General features: G+C 38.3%; 2 protein-coding genes and 1 long non-coding RNA gene across 4 annotated transcripts; 2 read left to right on the forward strand and 1 right to left on the reverse strand.

Moving 5' to 3' along the window:
* Positions 1 to 4,859: 4,859 nt before the first annotated feature.
* Positions 4,860 to 6,529, forward strand: LOC131235492 (uncharacterized). Of its 2 annotated transcripts, XR_009166170.1 has the most exons (3): positions 4,860 to 5,214; positions 5,643 to 5,898; positions 6,273 to 6,529. It is a non-coding gene; the product is annotated as an uncharacterized LOC131235492 (long non-coding RNA). The 2 variants fall into 2 exon arrangements; XR_009166169.1 differs by lacking the exon at positions 6,273 to 6,529 and having other exon boundaries at positions 5,643 to 6,100.
* A 14,742-nt stretch (positions 6,530 to 21,271) lies between these two features.
* Positions 21,272 to 25,540, forward strand: LOC131235026 (zinc finger protein WIP3-like). Its single transcript, XM_058232104.1, has 2 exons — positions 21,272 to 21,951; positions 24,575 to 25,540. The coding sequence occupies exons 1-2, from the start codon at positions 21,445 to 21,447 to the stop codon at positions 25,022 to 25,024; spliced, it is 957 nt and encodes a 318-aa protein (XP_058088087.1). The 5' UTR covers positions 21,272 to 21,444; the 3' UTR covers positions 25,025 to 25,540.
* Positions 23,363 to 23,904, reverse strand: LOC131235618 (organelle RRM domain-containing protein 2, mitochondrial-like; the record flags this gene model as incomplete). The annotated part of the gene is made up of 1 exon (XM_058232877.1): positions 23,363 to 23,904. A coding segment is annotated over one exon (363 nt), but the record flags the coding sequence as incomplete, so codon positions are not given.
* Positions 25,541 to 25,800: the final 260 nt, after the last annotated feature.

Raw genomic sequence — 25,800 nt, forward strand, 5'->3', positions numbered from 1 at the left:
CACTCCATTTAGGTGACTTACTCATTACCCTTAGCATTCTAAGTAAACTTTGTGGGGTCCACCATTATTTATTTATTTTATCCACTCCGTTCATCCATGTAAACAGATAATTTGAGGTCTAAAGAAAAAAAGGAAGCATATCCAAAGCTCAAGTGGACCACACCACAGGAAATAATGTGATTGAACCTCTACCATTGAAAAATTCTTGGAGGCCATAGAAGTTTTGGATCAAGCAAATGTTTGTGTTTTCTCTTCATTCACAACTTTTTGATATTATGAATAGGTTGGATGGCAAATAAACATTTTTGTGGGCCCAAGGAAGGTATCAACTGTGGAAATCATTATTCCACACTGTTTGGTGTGGCATGGTCCACTTGAGCTTTGGATTTATCGAAAATTTGGGATCAACCCACACTGTTCATCCATTTTTTGAGATCATTTTAGAGAATTATCCAAAAAATGAATCATATCGAAAGATTAAATTGACCACACCACAAATACCAGCAGGGGTGATGATTTTCACCATTAAAAAATTTGTAGGGCCCACCATAACGTTTATTTTCCATCCAATCGGTTCATAAGGTCACAAAAACCTAGATGAAGAGGAAAAACAAATTTCATATTGATCCAAAACTTCCATGACCCCCAAAAGGGTTTCAATGGTAAATTTTCAATCCCTCACATGCATTCGATCGTGTGGTCCACTTGATAGTTAGATCTGTCTTTATTTTTGTCTCAAGCCTTACGACGAGCTTGCCATATGGATGGACGGTTTGGATATAACACATACCTCATGAAAGGACCCACAAAACTTGCTGACGTCACCCACCCCCTTTCTCAAGGGCGCGGATTGGCCACTCACAAGTTGAGTAGGGAGACGGCTACTGAAGTGACGTCACTAAGTTCTGTGGGCCCCACCATGATGTATGTTTTGTATCCACGCCGTCCATCCATATGGAGAGATCATTTTAGGGTAAGATCCAACGTGAAATGATTCACAATTTCTTTCTTGGAGGGTTGCAATATCTATCATATTATTTATTGTGCATTTGCTGGTACTTTTTCTTTCAGTTGCTTCAGATGCATTTTTGTTTTTGTTGCTCAGATGACTTTCCCATGTTCATGTCTACTTCATACGCTTCAATTCCAAGAATGGTTACCATCTCCAAATGACATTCTCATAAAGTGTCAGTTTTTTTAGCATTCATGCTCAGTATTCCTCAAACTAAGTTGAATGTTTTGATTTGTAATGGTTGCAAACGGACACCTTTATGCTCACAGACTTGTCACACGTCATCATGTTTGCATCTAGCTTCATATTGATCTGCTTGTATGTTCCATGTCAAACCAGTTCTTGGACTTATACTGCACTTTGCCCTCTGACTAATGCATCCATTTTTCTCCCTTGTAGAAGCCCTCTACATGATTTCATATGCATTCCACAATGTTTCTGTCGAAGATATCAACATTACGGGAGTGTGCATGACTGCATGGGTGTGGCTAACATGTTGTTTCAATTAAATTCCATTATATTAGATTTGTTGTTTCTGAAGTAATAGTGATTAAAAAAGTAAAAAAGAAAAGTTGGCCATGGGGCAAGCCTATTGCGAGTGACCCACTAGCCATTTCCTCGGCCACTTCCTCAAACAAGTCTGTCACCATCATGAATCCACATGCAACAACACAAACAAACGGAATGGTCTCCATTCGAGCATGATGTCCTCACAAGAGCACCACTGAATATCAAGCATAGAGAGCTCCTAGCGTGCAATAGTTAAGGTATGCATGCCTGAGCTTGTTTTTGGCCTAGAAGAAAAAGAAAAAAGAAAAGTAAAAAACTCTCTTATATGCTGAGGTTTGCTAATTCCGCATGCCTGTGGATTCATGCATATTCACACGTGGACACAAGTGCAAATATGCATCGCATGTGTGAGATTTACACTTTTGATAAGATTGGAAATAATGCTTAGATCTTCTGCGTTAAAAAATAAGAGAATTTTACTTCTAGATGGGCTAAAATGTAAAAAGTTATTTGACAGTTTTTTTTGTTCTCTTGCAATTCAATTGTTTTGATATGCTGTGGTACAAATGAGGTATGAAATAGCTAAAATTCACGTGGATGATGAAACATGTAATGCATGTATGTGAGTAATTAATACTGGTCATCTTTGAATGCAAGTGTGGATGCGTGTTAAAAGGCACATCGGTTGGATCACCCTACTCCATGTCTCACTGAATCTCGACCGTTCACCGGATGTAGAGTTTGTAGAAGTCATCCATTCCGCCGTAAGACATTATGATGCATGACAGTTCCAGTAGGTTAAATTGCAAATTATTATTAAGAGTCGGTCGGATATCTTTTATTTTTTATAAATGTTGTTAATAGTTGGATGGATGATGAATGTATTTGCGAATGTAAATAAAAATAAAAAAACTTATAATATATATATATATATATATGTTATCAATGGAGGATACCTTGTTTAGGGGGACATGAAATTTTATAGCTTATGGTATGGTGCCCCAATATTGGTTGTATGTTACTAGTAGATAATACTAGGTTTATCTTGGTATGAAAACTCCTTTGAATGAATTAGATATAATAGTAACTTCATCCTATCAGGTTTCATTATCTACTCCAAATATACATATAGTCATCTCACCATATATAATGATTATTTAACTCTTTCTATTTCTATGCAATTACATAGGTGATCCATCAATTCTTGCATGCATTGTGAACAAACATGGATTCTTGCAAGTACATAAAAAACTAAAAATAAAAATAAAAATAAAAAAACGGGGAAGAAAGCAAAACAAAGAAACAAATATGGATTCTTGCAAGTAAAATAAATAAATAAAAAAGCCAATGCCGCTTCTTTGGGGCAAGCGTGAATTGTTATGTTTTTATTAGTGGATTAGGTACAAGGAGTTTAGATTTTAAAAAGAAAAAAAAAAATACTAATTGCTGCATCTCATATTTGTGCAAACTTACAATCAATGGGTATATTCACACCCAAACAATCACCTAGACAAAGTTTCTCATGCAATTCTCATTCTAGTGGGCATAAAGTAAAATACTAATAGCTGAATTTCATAGGGGAACTCTTCTTCTTCTTTCTTTCTTATAATAATTATCAAAGGAATTCTATTTTGAAAATGTAATTCCTGCTTTCATCATCATCGTCTAAGCCTTAACCCAACACTCTTAGATTAGGCATGAATTGAAAATGACAAATCCAACAATCTTAGATTAGGCATGAATTGAAAAAATTCATTGTTGATCTTTGCCAAAGGCTGATTCCACTTAAAAATGAGTTCGTCTCATTTCATTTAATAAAGATTGCTGGCTATTGAAATTATAGAAACACATGATTTCTGATACACAATTACGGTTAATCAAAATGAGATGAACTCATTTGTAAGTGACACCCAAACAGGCCTTAAGATTTAGAACCAAGAGAACAAACAGTATGCCGATGAACTGGCACATTTCTTTCCCTTTCCCTTGCAGATACAAGATTCAAATGGAGACAAGCAGGTTTTATGGAAAAAAAAAAAAAAAACCAAGCCCATTCAATCCACTATGCACATGGTGGCAGCAGATTTTTTGAATTCATCATCTTAACGCTTTGAAAAGAGGAAGCAAATTAGACTTGATTCCATCTTCTTCCCACTCCAAACCATCCCACCATTCTTTCTCACCTATCATCTCCTTAAGAGGATTAGTGGCTCTTTGGAGACTAAGTGGGAGCTTCTTTAGCTTTGGGCATCTTACCACCAGTAAGTTCTTCAAGGAAGGGAAAGCCAATGCATGATTACAAATGCTTGTTAATTCTGGTAGGTCAATTAGACTCAAAACTTGTGAACAATCTTAGGCATGTCTCCCTAACCAAAAAAAAAAAAAAAGGCATGCCTCCCTAACTGGAATCCTGATATCACTTGTACCTATTACTTCTAGTCTTCTGCTATCCTATATCACAATTTCTTCGAGATTTTGAAGCTGTAGAATCCATGTAACACTCTTCAGTTTGTGGCAAGAATAACATTTCTTTTACTTTAGCTTGGTTTTGAGTTGAGAACAAAATGCCATGACTGCATTAGGTCCATCCTTTCTTATGACCTTCATTTCACCAACCAATCAATTGCCAAACCAAGCATACAATGAAGCTAAGGAGTGGTTTGCAAGCATGAGAATTCTTCGGTTATTGTGGTTTTATTATTTAAGTTACCTCATGAATGTCATAGGCTTGTAGCCGAAGCATGTGAGAGCTCAGAAACAAGATTTAATGCATATACAACCTCGAAAAAAATTGATGCATGTTGTTTGGGAAGTGAGATTGTTTCCAAAACAACAAGATCAGGAATCTACTATAGCAAATTCCCTTCTAAGTTCTTGGTGGGCAAGGGACTTCAATTAGGTTCCTATCATGTAGGATGAGATTCTTGTCCCTCGTAGAGCTATGTATTCTCCAAGTGCTACATTCTATGCACTATTTGGGTTTTCTAGTTTGCAAATCTTTTGCTGGTTCTGTGTACATTCTTCTAATCGCATGGGAGGTGTATTTGGTCTCTCAAAATGTTTATATCGATTTGACCATGGTAGATTCCTTCTTCTGCATTTTAGTCACTAAATCTTAGTACTAATGTGTGTACGATTGCCATTGATGGTTGTAGGTATCAGGATATTGCATCTAGGCTCATAGATGTCTCCATTATCACTTGCAAGCAACTTGCAGATAAGCTCTGGAATTAGAACTAGTAGACCATATTTGCATTTTGCAACTTTCAGGTATCGAATCTATTTATTTGTGGGAGGGTGAGGTAAGAATACCATGCATACTGTGCTATATCATTAACTGATATTTTATGACCAATTCAACTGTCAGATTAATGCGAATGAGCCTCAATAACATATCATATGTGCATCAGAATAGATTAATCACACATATGGTATGCTGTAAAGCTTGTTAATCTGGCTATCAAGTTTGTTTTTCCTTCTTTTTTTATGTTAAACTTCTCTTTTGTATAGATTTTTTATTTTAAAAAGCTCTGATTTTTCATTGTCTTTATATGAAGGATGAGTTGTTGTGGGGAGCTGCTTAGCTGCACAAAGCCACCAAAAACCCAGCTTATCTGAACTACATTCAAGCGAATGGTCAAACAGTTGGAGCTGATGAGACTGACAATACCTTTGGTTGGGATAACAAACATGTTGGGGCAAGAATCTTAATTTCCAAGATCTGATTTTTTTCTTTTTCTTTTTAATTTCTATCATTTTTTCTCCTATATATATATATATATATATATATATATATATATATATATATCTTTCATACAAAACTTCACTCTTTAACTTCTTAGTAGCTTCTAGCTACCATTAAAAATAAATAAATAAATAAATAAATAAATAAAAACCCCTTAGAATCTGACTTCATAGATAAAGTTCAAAATGTGAATATACAACTCATTCCTAAGGGTTCAATAGTTGATATTTTTATAAACATTTGCTGCACGGACAGTTATGTCAAATTGTGCTTTGAAAATATGGCTGATTCAAGTTTGGGTCACTAAGTTTTGCTTGATTGATTTATGCATCAAGGCTACTAAGAAGTCAGTTCTCAGTCACTATCTGCGTCTAGTGCTGCAAACTCAAGAGGTAACAGTGAAGCTAGAAAAGAAGCTACAGGATTTGCATTTCTCAGACAAACACGTCATCATTCCAAACCATCTTCATGTCCCTGAAGCTGAGAGAAGTGGATTGAGTTTCAGAAGCTTTGATGCTAGTTTTGGGCCTAATGCAATCTTCACAAATGAACTAGATACTGACAAGAGCTCTACACCTTTGTCTGAGTCATCTTAGGTGATCAAAGAGTCAGCTAAGGAGCCTTCTTCAAGGTCTGAAACTTTTTCCCACCTGTTATCACTTTTCCCATCATGTGTAGGAGAGTAGTTTTGAGCTCTTTTGGCTCATCGTATTACAAGGGATGTTTGTTCATCTTACATAGACAGTTGAAAATGCATCCCTTATCTGCATATTTCAATGATAAATGATCTTTAACTTCTGGTGACTTTCGAGAAGTGGTATTCTGAAAGACAACGTTCTGAGAATTGTTGGTTCATCATGGGTTTTGAAAGACCTGCTCAATGTCAATGTAGATGTAACTATATAATATAGGTCTTGCCGCAATTCCAATGCAAAGTATGATTATTTTCCTCTGTTTCCTAAGTACAACAATTAAACTCAAATTCCTTTAATCTTGCTTGTTCAGGTTGCCGCCAACCATTCCGTATAAGAGGTCAAAGGACAAACTCCTTCGAGGGTAGTAAGGTCTATCATTGTCATGACAGAAAACTTTTTTGTTGGTATTGTGCTTTTATGAATGGATTAAAATGAATGATTGTATTTGATAGAATGAATGAATGATTATGCACAAGTTTATAAATGGATTAAATTGAATGATTTAGCCTCAATTGTTGAGAACTGAGGTTAAAAATTGAATTTAGCCTAAGTTGATGCTAACAGAGGCTAAATCCATCTTTATCTCAGTTACCCAAACCGAGAATGCAACTCCTATGGTTAAGGTTTTAGCCTCAGTTGTTGAGAACTGAGGTTAAAAATAAATAGGATTCTTATTAAACAATTGTGTGAATTATTTTTTGAATGACTATCAGGTGTAATATTCAAAATAAATAAATAAATAATCTGGCAATATTTTTATTTATTCACAGATATTTTAACGACGGACCAAATCCGTCGCTAATTTCTTAACAAGACAATGGATGACGGATTTGAGGTCCGTCATTCTCCTCATATTAACAACGGATCTTATCTGTCGACAATATTATTAATGATGAATATTTTGGGTGATTTTTTTCGAATTTTAGTGACGGATTTTTTATTTTTGTGACGGATGATATCCGTCGCAGATTAAACCACAGTTTTTATCCGTCGGGAAAAAAAGACCTAGTAAACAGTGACGAACGAAATCCGTCGTTTATTTGGTTTTACAACGGATTTGGTCCATCGCAAATCGACGATTTTGGCGTAGTGCATGTATTTTGTTTAAATAAATGCAAGAGAGGTTTACACTTTAAAAAAATGTATGATGGTGCATGTATCGGGATTTTAAAATTGATAGGTGATAACTTACATGCACTTGAGATGGCTTATTGGAACAAAGCCCAATTGAAACTATTTTTAAAGAAACTAAAGGGTACTCATGCCTAAGCCAAAGGGTAATACCAAGCAATGGAAGAGAAATCAAAAGCAAACTACAACTAAAACTCCTAAAATCCGCAACTTATTATAAATAGTAAACTTACTATTTATAGATGGTCGTGATGTCTACTAGTGCGCAAGGTTTTCGGCTAAAAATAGCAAGGGTCCTATTTGGTTTCACCAAGCTGTTTTCCTAATTTTTCTAAGATCTTTTCACGTTGGGCACAACTCCTAAAGCCCAACGGATGAAGAGTTATAATCAAACTAAAACTTACTATTTATAGTAAAAATGAAATTAAAATAAGGAAACAATCGTCGATCCAATGGTATTTCACAAATCCGGCTTGCACAACCCGGCGTAATAGGGTTAGTTGGCTAAAGGAGCTCGTTCTACCCCAAAATCATATATTTGACACCTAGTAACTCATTCTGGATTGTGATATATGCCCGATCTATGGTCGGACAATCCAGATTACCTATGTCATCAACTGGGCCTTTTCTGATCTATCTTAGCCATGAAACTGTCTACGACCCGATTTACATCAGTCCCCTCTACTTCAAAAGAACTCATCCTCAAGTTCTTATCCTGCTCTGGTTCATGATACTCGGTCAGGTCCAGAGTGTTGAAAGTCCGTGAGATTGCCATGTCATCTAGAAGATTAACAACATAAGCGTTGTCATTAATCTTTCAGATGATTGCGATAGGTCCAATCTTCTTATTCTTTAACTTGTTGTACATCCCGGTCAGAAATCTCTCTTGCGCAGATGGACCATAACGCGGTCTCCCACCTCAAACACTTTTTGTCCTCGATGCTTGTCCGCTTGTTCCTTATACTTCTCATTCGAGGCATGTAGCTTGGACTGCACTTCTGCATGGATGCCCATGTTCCTATCTGCCATATGATTTTCTGCAATACTCATGCTTGAGAGCTTGGGTAGAGGAACCAAGTCAAGTGTGTGGCGAGGCACTTGTCCGTAAATAATCTGGAATGGTGATTTCCCTGTCAAGCGGTTCACCTTGCTGTTGAATGCAAACTCTGCTTGAGACAAGGCCAAATCCCACTGCTTCAGTTTTTTCTCTGAAATATAACAAAGGAGGTTTCCTAACGTGCGATTCACAACCTCGGTCTGCCCATCAATCCGTGAGTGATAGGCGCTGCTGAATTGAAGTCGTGTATCGAATCGAGTCCACAAAGTTCGCCAAAAGTGGCTAATGAAATTTGCATCACAATTAAAAGTAATGGTCTCAGGGACCCCGTGTAGCCGTACGACCTCCCTGAAGAATAGATTCACCACGTGTGTTGCATTGAGAGTCTTCTTGCATGGGATAAAGTGCGCCATCTTCGAGAAACGATCTACCAACACGAACACCGAATCCATGCCGCGTTGTGTTCGTGGGAGACCAAACTCGAAGTCCATAGGTAAATCCTCCCAAAGACCGTCAAGCATAGGTAACTGGGTATAGAGGCCCATATTCTAAGATTGCCCCTTAGAGGTCTGATAAACATAACAACGTTATTCGGCTTTTCTCACATCACGTACCAATTGCAGCCAGTAATACCGCTCTTCCATAAGAGTTCGCGTCTTATCTCGCCCAAGGTCTCCACTGAGGCCATCTCCATGTAGCTCATGAATAATTTATTCTTTTAGAGAACTTTGAGGGATGCACAATCGATTCCCTTTGAAGAGAAAACCGTCTTGTATATGAAGGTCACTAGGGTGACCTTCTTGACACTTCATCATAGAATCTTCGAAGTCCTTGCCCTCGGCATACAGCTCCTTCAGACAGTCGAAGCCGACCACCTCGTTACTCATCATAACAAGTAATGATGCACGATGACTAAGTGCATCAGCCACCTTGTTCTGCTGCCCTGACTTGTGCTTCAGAACGAACGTGAATTCCTATAAAAATACAACTCATCTAGCATGCACACGATTCACGTTAGTCTAACTATTAAAAAACTTTAATGCTTGATGGTCAGTGTATAGAACAAACTCTCTTTGAATCAGATAATGCCGCCAATGTCGCAGCACCTGAACAACTACATACAACTCAAGCTCATACGTTGACCACTTCTTTCGGGCTTCGATGAGCTTCTCGTTGTAGAAGGCTACCAGCATACCTTCCTGTGATAATACTCCAATTCCGACGTATGATGCGTCACACTCAACTTTAAATAGCTTGTTGAAATTATGAAGCACTAAGACCGGTGTTGTGGACAAACAACACTTGATCTCATTAAAGTTCTTGTCAGCTTCATCGGTCCACTAAAACGGTCATTTTTTTCATGCAATCCGTAATAAGTGCGACTATTGTGCTAAAATTACCCATGAATCGACAATAGAAGGTCTCCAACCCGTGAAAACTCCTCACCTCATGAATGTTTGTCGGGATCGGCCATTCCCTAATGGCTTGCACCATTTCATCGTCCACACGGATGCCCTTGGACGTTACAACAAATTCTAGAAACAATAAGCTGTCCGTTAACTAATTACACTTCTTCAAGTTGAGATACAACTTGTTAATTTATAGGACCTTCAGCACCTGCCTAAGATGTTTCCTATGCTTCATCTCATCCTGGCTATATATCAGTATGTTATCAAAATATACTACTACAAATCGACCACTGAACAGTTTTAGAACTTGATTCATCAAACGCATAAAAGTACTTGATGTGTTCAATAGGTCGAAGGGCATGACCAGCCACTCATACAACCCTTGGTCTTGAATGCTGTTCTCCACTCATCACCGAGTCGAATACGAATCTGATAGTACTCACTCCTTAAGTCTAGTTTAAAGAACACCTTGGCCCATTTTAGCATATCGAGCATGTCGTCTAACCGTGGTATTGGGAACCAATATTTGATGGTAATTTTGTTGATTGCCCGACTGTCGACACACATACATCAGCTTAAATTATTATTATTTTTTTGCGTTAATAATGTTTGTACAACACACGGGCTCATTCTCTCTCTCAAGAGACCCTACGGATCAATTCATCTACTTGCCCCTGAAGTATCTCACACTCATTTGAACTTATCTAATAATGAGAGCAATTGAGCAGGATAGCCCCAGGGACGAGATCTATGTGATGTTGGATGTCCCTTATGGGGGGACATTCCATCAGGTAAATCTTTATGCTAGACTTCTTTGAATTTGTTTAGCAATAGTCTTAAACTTGGAGGAATATTTGAGGATTCTGATTCCTCGCCCTTCACCAATACAGCGTATACCTCACCCATTTCCTTGGATTCCTCTATAAAATCTCGAATGGTCAAGAGGGAACTCCCCTTCACTTTAAAGGCTTCAAGTAGGTCTCTGGTGTCATAGGGGCTAAGATTATTTTTCGACTATCATTGACGAATATGTAGACATTGTCTCATCCTCAATGGGTCGCATCACGGTCCGACTACTAGGGTCGACCGAGTAACATGTGGCATGCTTTCATGTCGACCACGTCACAAAGTATTTGATCCTTATAATTTTTGTCAATTGAAAACGAGATAGTGTATTGTTCAGTTACCTTGGTCTCATTCACTTTTTTATCTTACCAATTGAGTATAAGAAAAGATGTTTTGTCATTGGTAGCTATAACTTGTCCACCATCACCCTTGAGATGATGTTCTCACTACTACCATTGTCTATGATCATATCACAACCTTTCCGTTGACAATGCACCGAGTACAGAATATATTATGTCGCTATGGATGTAATTCCTTCCTTGGGGTATACAGTAATGGCCTCACAACTAAAGATTTGCCACGATCCTCACCCGTCAATACATAGCCATCTGTTATTTCTTCAGTGGCTTTTTCATGATCATCAAAGTCAGGGTCCTCTTCTGTGACCTCATATTCAGTGCTCCCTTTATTTATGGTCAAGTGTGCTGTGGGACGTTAAGGACAGGTATTTGATAAGTGGTCTGATTGGCCACAATGGTAATAATTGTTCGACCTTAGTCGAGCATAAGGATTTGGAATCCTATTCAGGCCCACTGTTGTGGGTGTTGCACGTTGAGGTCTGGATAAGCTTCTCCTCGTGTCATGTTTTGCAGTTGCAGGAGGTTGAGGACATTTTCCTACTGAATCTTTTCCTTGTGTCAACACTGGATCCTCCATGCAACCCGTCATGGGAGGTCGAGTTAAAGGATAGAGCCAAGTAGGAACTTTTGTAAGTTGCATTTCTGCCCTACCTGCTAATTGAACTACTTCATCTAAAGTCCTGATTGGTACATCTAAACTCGATCTTGAATTGTTGGTCGTAACCCACCTATAAATTGTACTACCTTCTGTGACTCAGATTTTGACAAATCGTTTTGTATTGTCAGCCGCTGAAATTCTTCAGTGTAATCTGTGATAGTTCGATTTTCTTATCGGCAATTCTGGTATTGCTGGAATAATATCTTCTCATAATCACTGGGGAGGAATCGTGATCGAAAAAGACGTCTCATCCGTGGCTAGGATGAGATGGGCGCCTTGTTCTGGCGAGCTTGTAAGAGTTGTAATTACTCCCACCATGCAGAAGCACAAGATTTTAATTTAAACGCTACCAATTTTACCTTTTTATGATTTGGCATGCCCATATAATTAAAATATCTCTCTACTTCAGCTAGCCAATTGAGGAAATCCTCTATGCATAATAAACCATTAAAACTAGGAAGTTCAGCCTTACCTCGACAGTCTCTTTCAACACAATCTAGATGATCACCTCCATGAATTGGTCATCGAGTAAAACTTTCATTAAGGTCCTCGTTGCTAAAACTTGAATCATTTGGTGTAGCCCTACGATTTACCACTGGTAGCGCTCTCCGAAAATAGGGGTTGTGCCATACAGCAACCATAGGTGGTGGAGCACCACCTAGGGCTCGGGGCAGAAGTAGCGCATCCCCAAGACGGTCGAGTATTGCTTGCAGCCCTTGCATGGTCAACTGACTCTCTCGGTGGAAAGTTTCCATTCTTTTTGCAAGATCACGAATCCATGGATCACCGTCCACAGGATTTTAGCTCATACCTTCGTTGTTTGCCATTGGCCCGAGGGGAATCCTCGCTCTGATACCAATTCACATAAGGATGAACGTGATGAGGTCGAGCACCATCTCCCTCAAGAGGATAACTGTTCCAAATCCACGGAACTTCTCTGGACTCCTCACGGAGGCTTCTCGAATCCACGAGAAAGAAAGCAAACAAAATAGAAAATAAATTCTATAAAATTTGAAATTGATTAATGAATGAAATAAATGAGTTCACAACCCTTTAAATACGAATACTAAGCAATGAGAGAGAAATCAGAAGCAAACTACAAGTAAAACTCCTAGAATTCGCAACTTACTATAAATAGTAAACTTACTATTTATAGACGGTCGTGATGTCTACTAGTGTGCAAGGTTTTCAGCCAAAATTAGTAAGTGTCTTATTTGACTTCACCAAGCTGTTCTCCTAATTTTTCTAAGCTCTTTTTGCGTTGGGCGCAACTCCTAAAGTCTAACGGTTGAAGAGTTATAATCAAACTAAAACTTACTATTTATAGTAAAAACGGAATTAAAATAAGGAAATAACCATTGATCCAGGGGTATTTCACAAATCTGGTTTATGTAATCTGGCATAGCGGGGTTGGTTGGCTAAAGTAGCTTGTTCTACCCCAAAATCATATATTTTACGTCCAATAATTTATTCCGGATTGTAAGATGCACCCAATCTAAGGTCCGACGACCCGAATAACTTCTGTCGTCGACCGGGCCTTTTCTGATCCATCTTGGCTATGAAATTGTCCGTGACCCACTATACATCATCATACAAGAACCCCCACAACAATCAACCATTCCCACGGTTTCGATGAAATTGCTTCTTCCCCCTCTCCAAAGATGACCTTGGGCTCCATCTTCTTCACAGGCCTAAACGGGATTTGCACCTTAGAACGTATGGGGGCAGAGGTTGATTTCAAAATATATGAAAAGACCTACTCCCCGTTGTGCCAATTCTAGCAAACTTGCTGTCCACACACTTGAAACATCCTTCTCCGCGTATACAGACCCTCGCAACTTTGTTCATTATCCTTTCCCTACTTCCCCAGATGAAATGTCTATGTTTTAAATGAAATCATTATATATTAAATATATATTGATTTTTCTAGCAAGAAATTGAGGTTTTCCAAGCCACAAGCATGCAAGGGAGCCTGTTTACACAACATGCATGTGTCAAACTAGCAAACAGATGTGCAATGTAGTCTATTCATTGAGTGCGCACGACAATGTAAATGTTCTTATTTGTTCAGTACCCAACTCGAAGCCTAGATTCAAAGACCAGTTGAATCTCAGTCTACTTCTTTAAGAACAAGACCTGGGTTCAAAAAAGATCTAGACCCGGTTAGCAAAGGTATGTGTACTATAGGACCCAACCAGAGCCTAATACGTTGACAGCCCAATCTCAGAGGCATGAATGGTTTAAAGATGAAGTGGGAACCGTTGAACACAAAGTGAAAAGGCGGGTTTTATTAGAAAAGGAGGAAGGAAAAAGAGAGATGTTCACATAAAACGTTACATGCTCTTTCCTCAGCATGTCACGTTTCTTGACATGTGTAGAACATCCGAACCGTGCAAAATGTAGAACGCATTTTAAGGATCACCTGGAGTAAAAAATCAGGATGGTCCACTCATAAGGCAATCTACACCTTTAAAATCAATGGACAGCCGATGGTCTGAGTCAAATGCAGGTATGGCGGGCCTAATATGTGTATTAGTACAATTATTGGCATGGGTTATACTTATTGTGTGGTCCATGTTTTGAACAGCTCAGCTGCTCTACACATGTGACTGGTGGAGTAAAATGAAAGCTTTGAACGTGGAAGTTCACATTCAACGTTTGTACGGGGACATTCCAAAAGAGGAGATTGTATTAGCCCTGAAAATCACCTCACGATATCTTGTCGGCAAGTGATTAGATTTCTTTAGATGAGAGGCAATTTGCCACACACGATAGAGTGGTTTTTGGCCAGTCGCGACTGATAATTGTAAACCATGCATTTTCCATGGGCCCGCATGTAGAGTTTGTTATATGGCCAGAGCCGTCCATACGATTTTTATAGGTAATCCAAACCATTCATAAGGTTATTCCCACTGGAATGAACTGACAACAAAAATATTTGCCTGCTCTGAAACTTTTATGGCCCCATGAAAGTTTTAATGGTGAACGTTTGATCCTGATTCTTTCCTGACGCTCATTTCAAATAGTATAGATTCCAAATTACCAAATTCCTTTTAGAAAAAGGTGGGCATGAAAGTCTCATGCATGATTTTGAATAAGAGAGAGCTAGAAGCGAAATATGCTGGCCCACTAGAATTTTGGATCAGTATAAATTTTGAAATGCTGTCCTATCATGAGCTTCCAAAACTGATGGCCGGATTGAATCACAGAAATCACGGCGGGCCCCACATAGCTTCGGGTGGATAGGAGATTCTCATCCATGATTGGTATTGTTGTGTTTGGATGTTGACAAATAAAAATGTTCATATATTCTTAGTGAATTCTCCTGACCTTAGATTGATCGTATTTAATGTGGACTTTGATAATCTTTTGTCAACTTGACTAATGGATGGTCAGGAGCATTTGTTCAACGTGATCTTTCATAACGGAGTGGCCCATCAACAGTACTTTAAGTAGATAGATGATCCAATGAGAGGCTGCCTAACCTTGGAAGATAGATCTAGAGCTGCTCAAGCCAAGGGCCAGGTCCTTTCTTTTGTGGCCTAGCTACTTTCTCCTCTTTTCATCCCTTGTATAGATGGTTAGCTTGATTTTTGTGTAGCTATGTTTGTCTCTTTAGATTGGTTATTTTTATATGATAGGTAAGGATCGGCCGGTTTCTTTTTGTCGGAGCCTTTGTGAGAATAGATGAATAGCTTTTTCACCAATTCAATGAAAGTATAGGCGGTGTGCTACCACCTTTCTCCTGAAAGAAGTGGATAGATGATCCTAACCATTGGATTATCTCTAAGAGTGGGCCACATGGATTGAAGGGTATGTTGCAGAATGAATACTCTGATTGATTAAATCATGCGAAATGCAACGTGTACATTGTAAGGACCACTCATATAGTGGACCTACCAGTGATCTGTTTGTTTGACAATATTATAGATGATCAGAACCGTTCAAGAGTAGTATCCACAACAAATAGATAGAGCATCGTCAAATTATAAGTACCACGAATGATCCTAGCCATTCAATCTTTAAACAGTTAAAAATCATAGAATGTTCGACAGTTTATATTCAGGTCAATCTTTCTGAATGCTTAGGATCATCTTTACGTAAAAGGAGGATCATCCATTTCCAGTCCAGGTGGGACCTACCTCTTGAAGCGGGTCTTACACTGCATGGCCCAGCGGGCGCACTACGATTTCTCTTCGGTGCTCACATGACTCCCTTTAACTCTTTCGTAAAGACCAAGCTGCCCTCATGAGATATTTCCATATCAAAATATCACGATATATAAGATCAAGACACGAGAAATTAAAATTAAGATTTTCTCTGGTTGTCATTATTTCGTGAGGAGAACCTGTCACCAACCGGCAACGCACCTTTCTTTCCTCCTAAAACGGTTGTATGGGAAATCCATACCATGAAAACGGTACGCCCACATTCAAGATCGATCTTCTAAAAAAATTAGGCTAATCCACTTGCCAGTTGGGCACTGTTCGTCTTCATTATCTTTTTGGTATATGTAAAGAGGATTCTATGAGTTAGAGTGCACACCGGGCAAAGCAAAACATCATCCACTAAGCAAACGAGTGAAGGGTAATCATACTAAAGTAGTTATCGGATGGATGGCAAGTTTAGAAACAGAGAGAATTAAGTTGTGCTGAACAGTTACAGCAACAGTCAGAACTTGGACAGCATCTAAATGATCGGGTTAAGTTTATAAGTAGCAAAAGAATTCAGTAAAGCAAATTGTCCATACCAAAAAAAAAAAGAAAAAAACTAAACTAAATCTATCTTTTAATTAAAATTTCAATTATCTATCATTTTACATTTCTTAGTGCAATCCTTTACTTTTTGCAAGTCGATTATTTTATAGTGTAATCCTTTACTTTTGCTTGTTGTTTATATTCCTTAGTGTAATATATAGCGTTAATCAAGTAGCTATTAAATTTAGTTGTGATTTGAATTTATGCTCATACACGAGATTTAGTTTAAGCATCAATTAAAGTTCTCTATTTAAAAAGGTGTTTCACTGCTATTCTCTGGACCAACGGTAAGAATTCTTTTTTTATTATTCTTTTATTTATATTGAAAAAGTCTTTTTGTACAAAAGACAAAAGTGTAACCCACTATCAGAGGATGAACCTTACCCTCTAACTATCACCTAATCGTTTTAACATACTATGCAAGTGGCTGATTAGGCGACTGATCTTATTTGATATCGGTCACATACTATGTATCGGCCTATATTTGTGCTTGAGGTCATAATTGTTCCGTTTGAATGGGGCTGCACGTTCAATTTTGGCATGCCCACATTTATCATGTGGCCGAATCTGTAAATCGAACAACAATAGGTTTTTGGCACGCCCAATGGGACACTGTCTTTAACTTATTAGCGTGATATTGCCAATTGAGAATATAGATAGGAGTAATCGAATTGCTGGGGTTGAGCCCTCCACACTAACCGCACTACCTCCAACTGAGGACATGCTGATTCAAGAGGCGACCCTCAAAACGTTAAATTTGAATAATAGTTTGAAACTCAGTATAGGAAATTAGGAAGGAGTCTCGACCTCTTGGACCATCTCTCCTGAAGAGATAACGGGCTCACTTCAAGACGTGAAACTGAGTATCTAGAGCGTTCAAGAATATGAGAGAGCTAGGCAGAATTAGGGCATACCCAGGATGAGCAGTTCCGTATTTAAACTAAAAACATTAACAGATACATGGCTAGCTAGACCGAGGCCATGCATCGGTTGATAGCCGTGAGCATCAAAAGAGCACTTATGACGACGCAGTACAACAGGGAGGGAAGTTTTATCGGTAACAAAGTACAACTGCCATCTATGCCTCCCTTACTACAGAAACCACTATCGATTCCAATTCAGGATGTATGAAATATTCCGCTACTTGCTAAATTCAAGCGATCAGGATCGGAGGCCAAGAATTTAATTTGTTCCTAAGATTTGGAACCATGGTTTATCAGAAGGACAACAATTCCCTAGGAACTTGTTATTCCATGAAAGGCAAAACCGAGTAGGTCCAGACCCACCACCAATAGCTAAACCTCAACGAGTAGACTGCGACCAAATCATTTAGATGGTTTAAGAGGTAGCAGGTCAAGTCCTCGGCCACAATACCATCACGATTTATCATAAGCCATATACTAAATGGATTGATTGGCAGTGTCACACCCCAAAATTCAAAATACAGAGTGTGCACCCTTGGACCCGAGCTACGACACATGACTTGTACACCATGTGTACTAAAACCATTCATTCATACCTTTTTTTCAGAGGCTTAGTTAAAATGTACACTAAGTTTTCCAACTCAAACTATAAGCAAAACATCTCACATTCATTTATTTCAATCACATACACATATATCCACTATCACAATCATTTATGGGCATTCAATCCACATATTGATAAAATTTACAAAAGTTAATCAAAGTACCATAGCCAACCCATTTGGGGCTTTATTAAACCATTCACTAACAAGAGCTTTAACTATTCATAACTTCCAGTTACTCAACTTAAAATTTATTCAATGACATAATTAAAGGAATAACATGAGTTCAACTAGATATGTTAGTGATTTAACATATTCAACTTGTTTTGGTCAAGATAGGGCCATAGCCCTTGTGAATCGTCCATTGGTTTACCTTCCTGCCCTAAAACTTGAGCAATAGTTTCATCATCCACTAAATCTATATGGTTTTTACATTAATAAAACGTCAGCTAGCCAAGCTCAGTGAGTGAACCTATCATGATTCATGCACATCATAATTAAAATAAAAATGCATGAATGACATGAGATGCATGAATGCGTTAATGCATCAAGTAGGTTGATCAGTCCACTTACTTGAGTTGGATTTCATCAACCTACATCTATCCTTTTAGGGTAGGTGTTCACAACCCCAAGTGTAGGGTCGCGATGTAGTAATAACTCGGTAAGATCGAGGTCGAATCTACAGGGACTAAACTTGTACGTATTTTGAAATAACTAGAACTAGAACTAAAAAATGATCTAAATTGAAATCTGAATAATTGAAAGTAATTGTGAATAATGTTGATTAAAACTTATGAATTTAAAGGTAGGAACTAGGGTGCCAAAGATCCACTTGTAGGTATCAAGATGCTACCTTACTTGATTCAAGAGACACAATTGGAATCAGAGTCCTCTCTTATCCAGTTGAAAGGAAAGATGATCAAATCTCTGAACTTTTCATTGATCAAGTCTCAATGGTGGAGGAATGTGAAGATTGGAAGGGATTCTATCATCCTATCATGCCTAAGAGACGATGGTGAACAACAAGATTTACCAATCTTATAATTTCAAAAAGGAAAAGAAGATATTCAAAGCTATCGCAGTATCTATTGTAATTTGAGTCACATCAAACCATCGAAAACTGAAAATATTCATTAAAATCAACTAGAAATTAATGAAGTTCAATATAAATGAGAATCAAAGCAAGATAAATATCACAATCACGCCACAAGCTTCACCTCTTAGCCCTAATTAAGTGGTTTAGTTAACCATATACATGATTAAACCAAAATCTCTTAAACAAAATATTAAAACAAACTAAGGAAGAAGAAGAAGAACTCTTGGTGGCGGCTCTCCACCCTTTTTCTCCACTCCTTAAAACCTAAAAGGTGCCTAGGAACATCCTAGGGACTCCTATTTATAGTTGTGAATCACCATCTTACGCACCGCCTTGGAATTTTCACAAACCGACTTGAATTTATGCACTCTGCGTAAGCCCTGAGTTACGCTTCAGTCGGATCAAAGTTACCTTCGTTCGGATTGAATTAAAGCTGAAAATCGAACCTTTTCTCTGGACAATTCTGCGGGATTTCAGTCGGACAAAATTAAGGCTGAAAATTCTGTGAAGAAAATGTTTCAAATTTAGGTTGGACTGAGTCAAGCCGAAGGTCGAGCCGAAGTTGGTTTCGGTAGAACCGAGTCAAGCCGAATTAATTCTGAAAATTACAATTTCTTGCCGGAATGTTTTATGCGATTTCGGTCGGACTGAAATTGGCTTAGGTTGGACTGAATTAGTCTGTTTTTCTACTACAGACTTCGTAATCTTCTCTAATCTTTCTTCGTCCTTTGTACATAGTTTTCTTGGATCTTGAAGTCTTGAAATATCTAATCTTGATCTCGTAAGATTCACTCCTTGCTTTGGTTATTGTTGAACATTAAATCTATATTTTTAGCATTCTTTTCAATCCAAACTCTTAGATTCACCTTGCAACATAAACATGTAGAAAATATACCATTAAGCATTATCATGTTCCTAAAACCAAGATATAATTAGGAGAAAATATGCAATATTTGACACTCAATAATAGGTTTCCACCATCTCGGTAGGTCTTCATATATTGTGAGCATCTAGGAATGGTCCCCTAGGTCACTCGGTACTTAAGTACCTACATATCATTCAGGGAGTGCCCTCAGGTATTAAGCACAGTTATGTGATGCATGACATGGATGCATGATGAGAATGACTAGCGCATAGTATTAACAGTTGTGATATATAAGATAGGATGATCACATCCTTATCTAGAATTTGAAATTTGGCAAAAGTCTATCCATCGACCTTTCTCTTAACCAAGAGTGTCTCTACCAACTTAGTTATTTATTTATTTTTATTTTTTAATTAAAAATGAAAATATTTAACTATTTATTTTAGTTTCAAGTATACTAAATTCTAGGGTTGTCATAGACAACACCTGTTGCTAAGGAATTATTGATATTCACTATGCCATGTGGTAAACTGTCTAATAATGACTATTATGAGCTGTAATTATCCAATCATTCACTATGGCAATAGCCTTAATATAGTATTTCAATTTATTACTAAATTCAATTCATAACCCACAAGAGATGGAAATAAAATTTTATGCCAAGTTCTTTCTCAAGGATAGGAAAATGGCCATATCCGATCTGACACATTTCCAACAGTTACCAGGAAAATTTGGTAAGAGCTACGTTCCAACATGGGTAGCCAATCTGATCAGTGCAACGTCCTGGATTTTATCTAGGTTGATTCTCATCACGGGGCCCATCGTTTTAATGGTATGGATTTCCTACAGAAATGGAATGTTGACGGGAAAAGATGGTACGCACCACAAGCAGTGACGTTGTCTGTGGGTGATTAAATCATGCGGCCCGCATCCATGCACGGAATAAACGGGTTTCTCAATTCTGACATCCGCGAACCATGGTTTAGTAATCTAGTCCATTGGTCTGTTGTACCCCAATTTGGATGAGCTACAACTGAGAAAAATCTTTAGCAGGACTATCATATTCTTCTATGTTTTATCCTTAGCAGGAAGAGAAATACATCAACCGTCCAAATTCAACTGAAAATTATTCCTAATTTTAGTGGCTAGGATCTTTCAGTCCGAGAGATAGTTTGAGACATTGTTCGTATACGATGGGACTCAACAGACCAACGGTCTCGACTACCAAACCATGTGCTCCACTTGTAAGAATTGAAACCATTGTATGGAGTGCAAAGATACTTGGCACGTATGTTATGATTCCTCTCATGTGAACTCTCTCTCTCTCTCTCTCTCTCTCTCTCTCTCTCTCTCAATCTCAAAACGCGTTAGTCTGATTGACTCCCAAACATACGTCACCTTTACATGGTTTATTTTCTCCACCGGTAACATGCTGTTTTTTTTCTCCCCCCTCCCTTTTCCCCCCCCTCTCTCTCTCTCTCTCTCTCTCTCTCTTAAAAGTAAGAAAAATAGAAAACCCTTGTGTTTATGTCTACTTCTTACTTTTTTTCGCCACCCATTTACTCTCTCTCTCTCTCTCTCTCTCTCTCTAGAGAAAAGAAGAAGATAAAAAAGGATAGAAAAAAGCCTTTCAACAAACCAAACCAACTCTCACTATCCTACCAAAACACCAGCCCTTCCCATAAAGCGTCTCAAACACTCATCTGTAGGAGAGAGGCGCGAGGGAGAGAGGGGGAGAGAGAGGGGGAGAGAGAGAGAGAGAGAGAAAGAGAAGGGGAGATGGGTATAAAGAACTACCATGCAAATGATATGGGTTTCTGCTTCCAACCCCCAACCTTCATTGAATGGCTCAAACCATCCCAACCATCTCCTTCTTTCATCCCTCAACTCCCTCTCCTTTATCAACAACAGCAGCAGCAGCAGCAAGAGCTATTGCACCAAACAACCCAATGTTTACCTCTTCTAAGCATGTTCAAAGAGGCCAAACCCATGAAAGAAGAGGAGTTTGGGTTCCAAAGGGAGAGTGTTGGGGTGAAAGATGAGAGAGAAGAGAAGGTTACTGTGGCCTTACACATTGGGCTGCCTAACTCTGGAGGCTTTGAAGGTGAGAAGGAGAAGGGTTTTGGCTATAAGGGGGAGGAGAGTATGAATAAGAGCTTTGATGGGCGTGGCTTGAGCAGTGAGAGTAGGTTTTGGATCCCAACACCAGCTCAGATCCTCATTGGGCCCACTCAGTTCTCTTGTGCTGTTTGCAACAAGACCTTCAATAGGTACAACAACATGCAGGTTAGTCTTCCCAATTTTATTTTATTTTTTCAGAATTTCATTTCATTTACGGTGGTGATGAATATCTATTACAATCTTAGAGAGAGAGAGAGAGAGAGAGAGAGAGAGAGAGAGAGATTCTTATTTTTTTCCCCTTTTTTTATAATTTATTTCATGTTTTTCTTTTCTTTTTCGGTTCTTATTTTTTTTTCATCCCAACATTTTTCTTTATTTTCTATCCTCTTTGGGTATAATGGTGTATTGCGTCTGATGGAATTATGAAGAGAAAATTATCTAATTTTGGAGATATCCACCATAAACTATGGATTAAGGGTGACAAATATCTATTTTCAAAATGTAAAAATTCCCAATCCCCCAACACACCCAAAAAATAAATAAATAAAAATAAATAAAATTATTATAGTTACTTTCCTACTTAATAATGACCTTTTGATTCATTGATGAAATCAATGATTACAAAGCCTAAATTTCAAACAATGCAATGCTGCTGTTTTTCCCCATCATTAGATTTATTTAGCTTCACTTGATCAAAATTGAAAGTGGAGAAAGCCAATTAGCCTGTTCAAGCAACGATGAGTAGGAAATTACTCGGCCGATGCTGTAGCCTTTTCTAGATTTTGCTTGCTTTTCTTATCTACAAAGCCACCTTTTTGTATATCCAAAGGAATCCGAGGCTAAGCACTGTTCTGATATTTTCTTCCCTATATGTTTTCATGGGATATTCAGTTGAGGGATCCAAAGCCCATCGCCCAGAAACAGAAACCCAAAACCTATCTTCCTCAATAATCATCTTATAATGATCTAACGAAAATATTCCGTGATTATTTTTAATTCTGAAAAGGGGAAATGGATGTATAAAAAATCAACGAGGTGGGTGTAGGTAGCAAATCCTCTCTGAATCTCTAAAAAATATTTCTTGGAGAAGAATACGAGTAGGTGTCATTGTAGAAAGATTTCGTACCACTGTTGAACAAATGGATCATTTTTTGCTTCTTTTCTTTTCATTTTCATTTTTTTTATAATATGAATAGTTGAATAAATGCATCTCATACATATGAACAGTTTAAAGAACTTAAACAACCTTTAGTGCTCAATATAACCCTAATAATATAGCGTGTCATTGCCAGTTGCAATACATGGAGTCATCCAATGCAACTATTCACACAGTACCTTTTTTAGCTAGCTCGCTTATGCTAGATGGGTTGGTTCGGAAAAGAAAAAAAGAAAAAAAAAAGTAACGTAAGAAGAAGAAGTTGGACCCTTGTTTCCTTTGTGTTATCTTTCTTTCTTCTTTCATGTGAACTAGGATGATGGAGGCATACCTCAGAACCAATGCCTTTTTCTTTTCTTTTCTTTTCTTTATTTTTTTAAATGTTTATATAATAAATGTTTATATGTTAAAACTCCTTCCTAAAACTCCTTCCTACCCATCCGTTGACTAATGAAACCGTTTTCACTGAGTGTGAAAGAGAATTCTCTTTCATGGCTATTCTTCAAATCATAGAGTTCTCTTAAGACAAAATAGAGAACACAAACCCATAAGTCGTTCATATCAGTACAGTTCAACATCTCTGAAAATAATAATTCGAGTTATGGAAAGCCCGATGGAGAAGGTCCGTTGGTCTGCGGCGGCGGCGGCAATCTGGGTCTCGCATACTCCGCAAAGATTACCCAACCATCTAAGAACTTTCCATCCATGCCCTTTATACCCTCGGCCGCGTCTTCTAGGGTGTCATATCTTACAAAACTGAAACCTTTAGAATATCCTGAAACCCTGTCTGTTACAACTCTAGCATGGACAACTTGGCCAAATTTCGAAAAGGCTTCTCTAAGACCCTCTGATGTGGTACGTTTGCTTAGCCCTGAAACGAAGAGATTGGTGGAAGGTTCGGCAGCAGGCTGAGGAGTTGCAGCTGGAGATGGAGATGAGAAGGGACATGTCGAGAAGACGCGTCAGGCGATACCAATGCGGCCAGACACCGCCGCTCTCAATGCTGCCATCTCTCTCCTCAGAACCAATGCTAAAGTAGGAGAACTGATAAATACAATTAGAATTTTTTTTAAGACATTGGAGCTGATTCTAATAATCAATGCAATTGATTTCTTACTTGGTACACAGCTAGCAAACTAAAAATTTAAAACCTACAATTAAATACATTAATATTTAATTTTTTTTTTATCTTTTTTTTAAAAGAAAAAAGAAAGAGAGATAAATACAATGGAAAACAATAATTTCACCTTTTCATATTTTGATTGGAAAACAATAATGGAGAACTTGACATTGTCTGCGTTGTCATGTCTTCTTCCGATAAAATGTAGCTTTGCAATCTCTCTCTCTCTCTCTCTCTCTCTCTCTCTCTCTCTCTCTCTCTCCCTCTCTCTCTCTCTTCTTTAGTTTAATACATGTATGGATTAATGTGCAATACTAAGTTTGGTAAAGTGGGATTAAAGTAATCTCTCATTAATTAGGTAATCATCAAATTGCACTGATTCGAAACCATTTCACAACTACTATATCTCTCATTCTTTACAATGTAGATATAAATGCAATGCTAAAAATATTCCTAGAACTTTACCCTTTTTACTAAAACAAGTAACAAGCATGTGGAAATTTTGGTTATAGATGCACATGTGGGGACATGGATCACAGTATAGAAAGGGGCCAGAATCCCTCAGAGGGACCCAACCAACAGCAATGCTGAGGCTCCCTTGCTACTGTTGTGCCCATGGCTGCAAGAATAACATCAACCATCCACGCGCCAAGCCGTTGAAGGATTTTAGAACCCTCCAAACTCACTACAAGAGAAAGCATGGGGTGAAGCCCTTCATGTGCCGAAAATGCGGCAAGTGTTTCGCAGTTAGAGGAGACTGGAGGACCCACGAGAAGAACTGTGGGAAGCTTTGGTTTTGCACATGCGGATCCGACTTCAAGCACAAAAGATCACTCAAAGACCACATTAGAGCCTTTGGGAAGGGCCATTCTCCCTACCCATCTCATGTAAGCTTCGAAGAGGAGAAGGAATGCGTCACCGGGTCTGAAGATGAAGAAGTGATATCAGGAAGATCGCATTAATCCGTCGTATAATAGCGTAATTAGAGCCATCATCTTCCTTCTTCTTCTTTTTTCCTTTTCTTTCCTGGGTGTTTGGGTATGAGTTTAGGGAGCTCATCTAAGCTTGTGCTCAGTAACAAAAAACTCTTGGGAAGTGTTGTTCTTGCAGGAGGACACATAGAAAGAGTGGTTTGCTACGGAGCATTAGTGGGATGATGAGCAATCAATAATCATGATATCTGGTTTGCTTAATGTTTTAATTAGTAGGATGATTACCATGCAAGGATGTGAAGTAGCTGAATTTTCTTCATGGTTAAGGGGAGAGAGAGAGAGAGAGAGAGAGAGAGAGAGAGAGAGAGGAAGTCAAGTGTAACAGCCTTGTAATCTCCTAAATGGAGGAAATTTGCCCACTTCATTGACTATTTTGGTAATCATCATGTAAGAAGTAATCATTATGTAAGAAATGCTTCTGTCAAATCTTCTTCTGGTGTGGGATCATCGTCCAATTGAGCAATCTTCTCCAGGTTTGTGCATTGATTTCCTTAACTAAGGGTGCGTTTGGATTCTGGATTGAACCGGATTGCAATAAATCAATTCAATGAAATGGCAATGCCAAGGTCGGTGTGAAAAGCTTTTTCCAAAAAAAAAAAAGTCGGTGTGAAACCATTTTATATCTTGGTGGAGATGAAACCCCTAATTTCAACTCCATTCATTTCAAGTTTGGTTTGAAAGGGCTTCAATGCCGGCTTGGGTGAAAATCCTGCAATGTGAATGCAGTGAGAATAGTCCCACAGTGG

This window comes from Magnolia sinica, chromosome 19, assembly GCF_029962835.1.
Source record: "Magnolia sinica isolate HGM2019 chromosome 19, MsV1, whole genome shotgun sequence".
Lineage (NCBI taxonomy): Eukaryota > Viridiplantae > Streptophyta > Magnoliopsida > Magnoliales > Magnoliaceae > Magnolia > Magnolia sinica.

What these genes read in the sequence shown, in the direction of transcription:
- LOC131235026 (XM_058232104.1), top strand. Translation starts at nt 21,445, where the DNA reads ATGGGTATAAAGAACTACCATGCAAATGATATGGGTTTCTGCTTCCAA. An exon ending in ATAGGTACAACAACATGCAG is followed by an intron (nt 21,952 to 24,574) that starts GTTAGTCTTCCC and finishes TTTTGGTTATAG; the next exon opens with ATGCACATGTGGGGACATGG.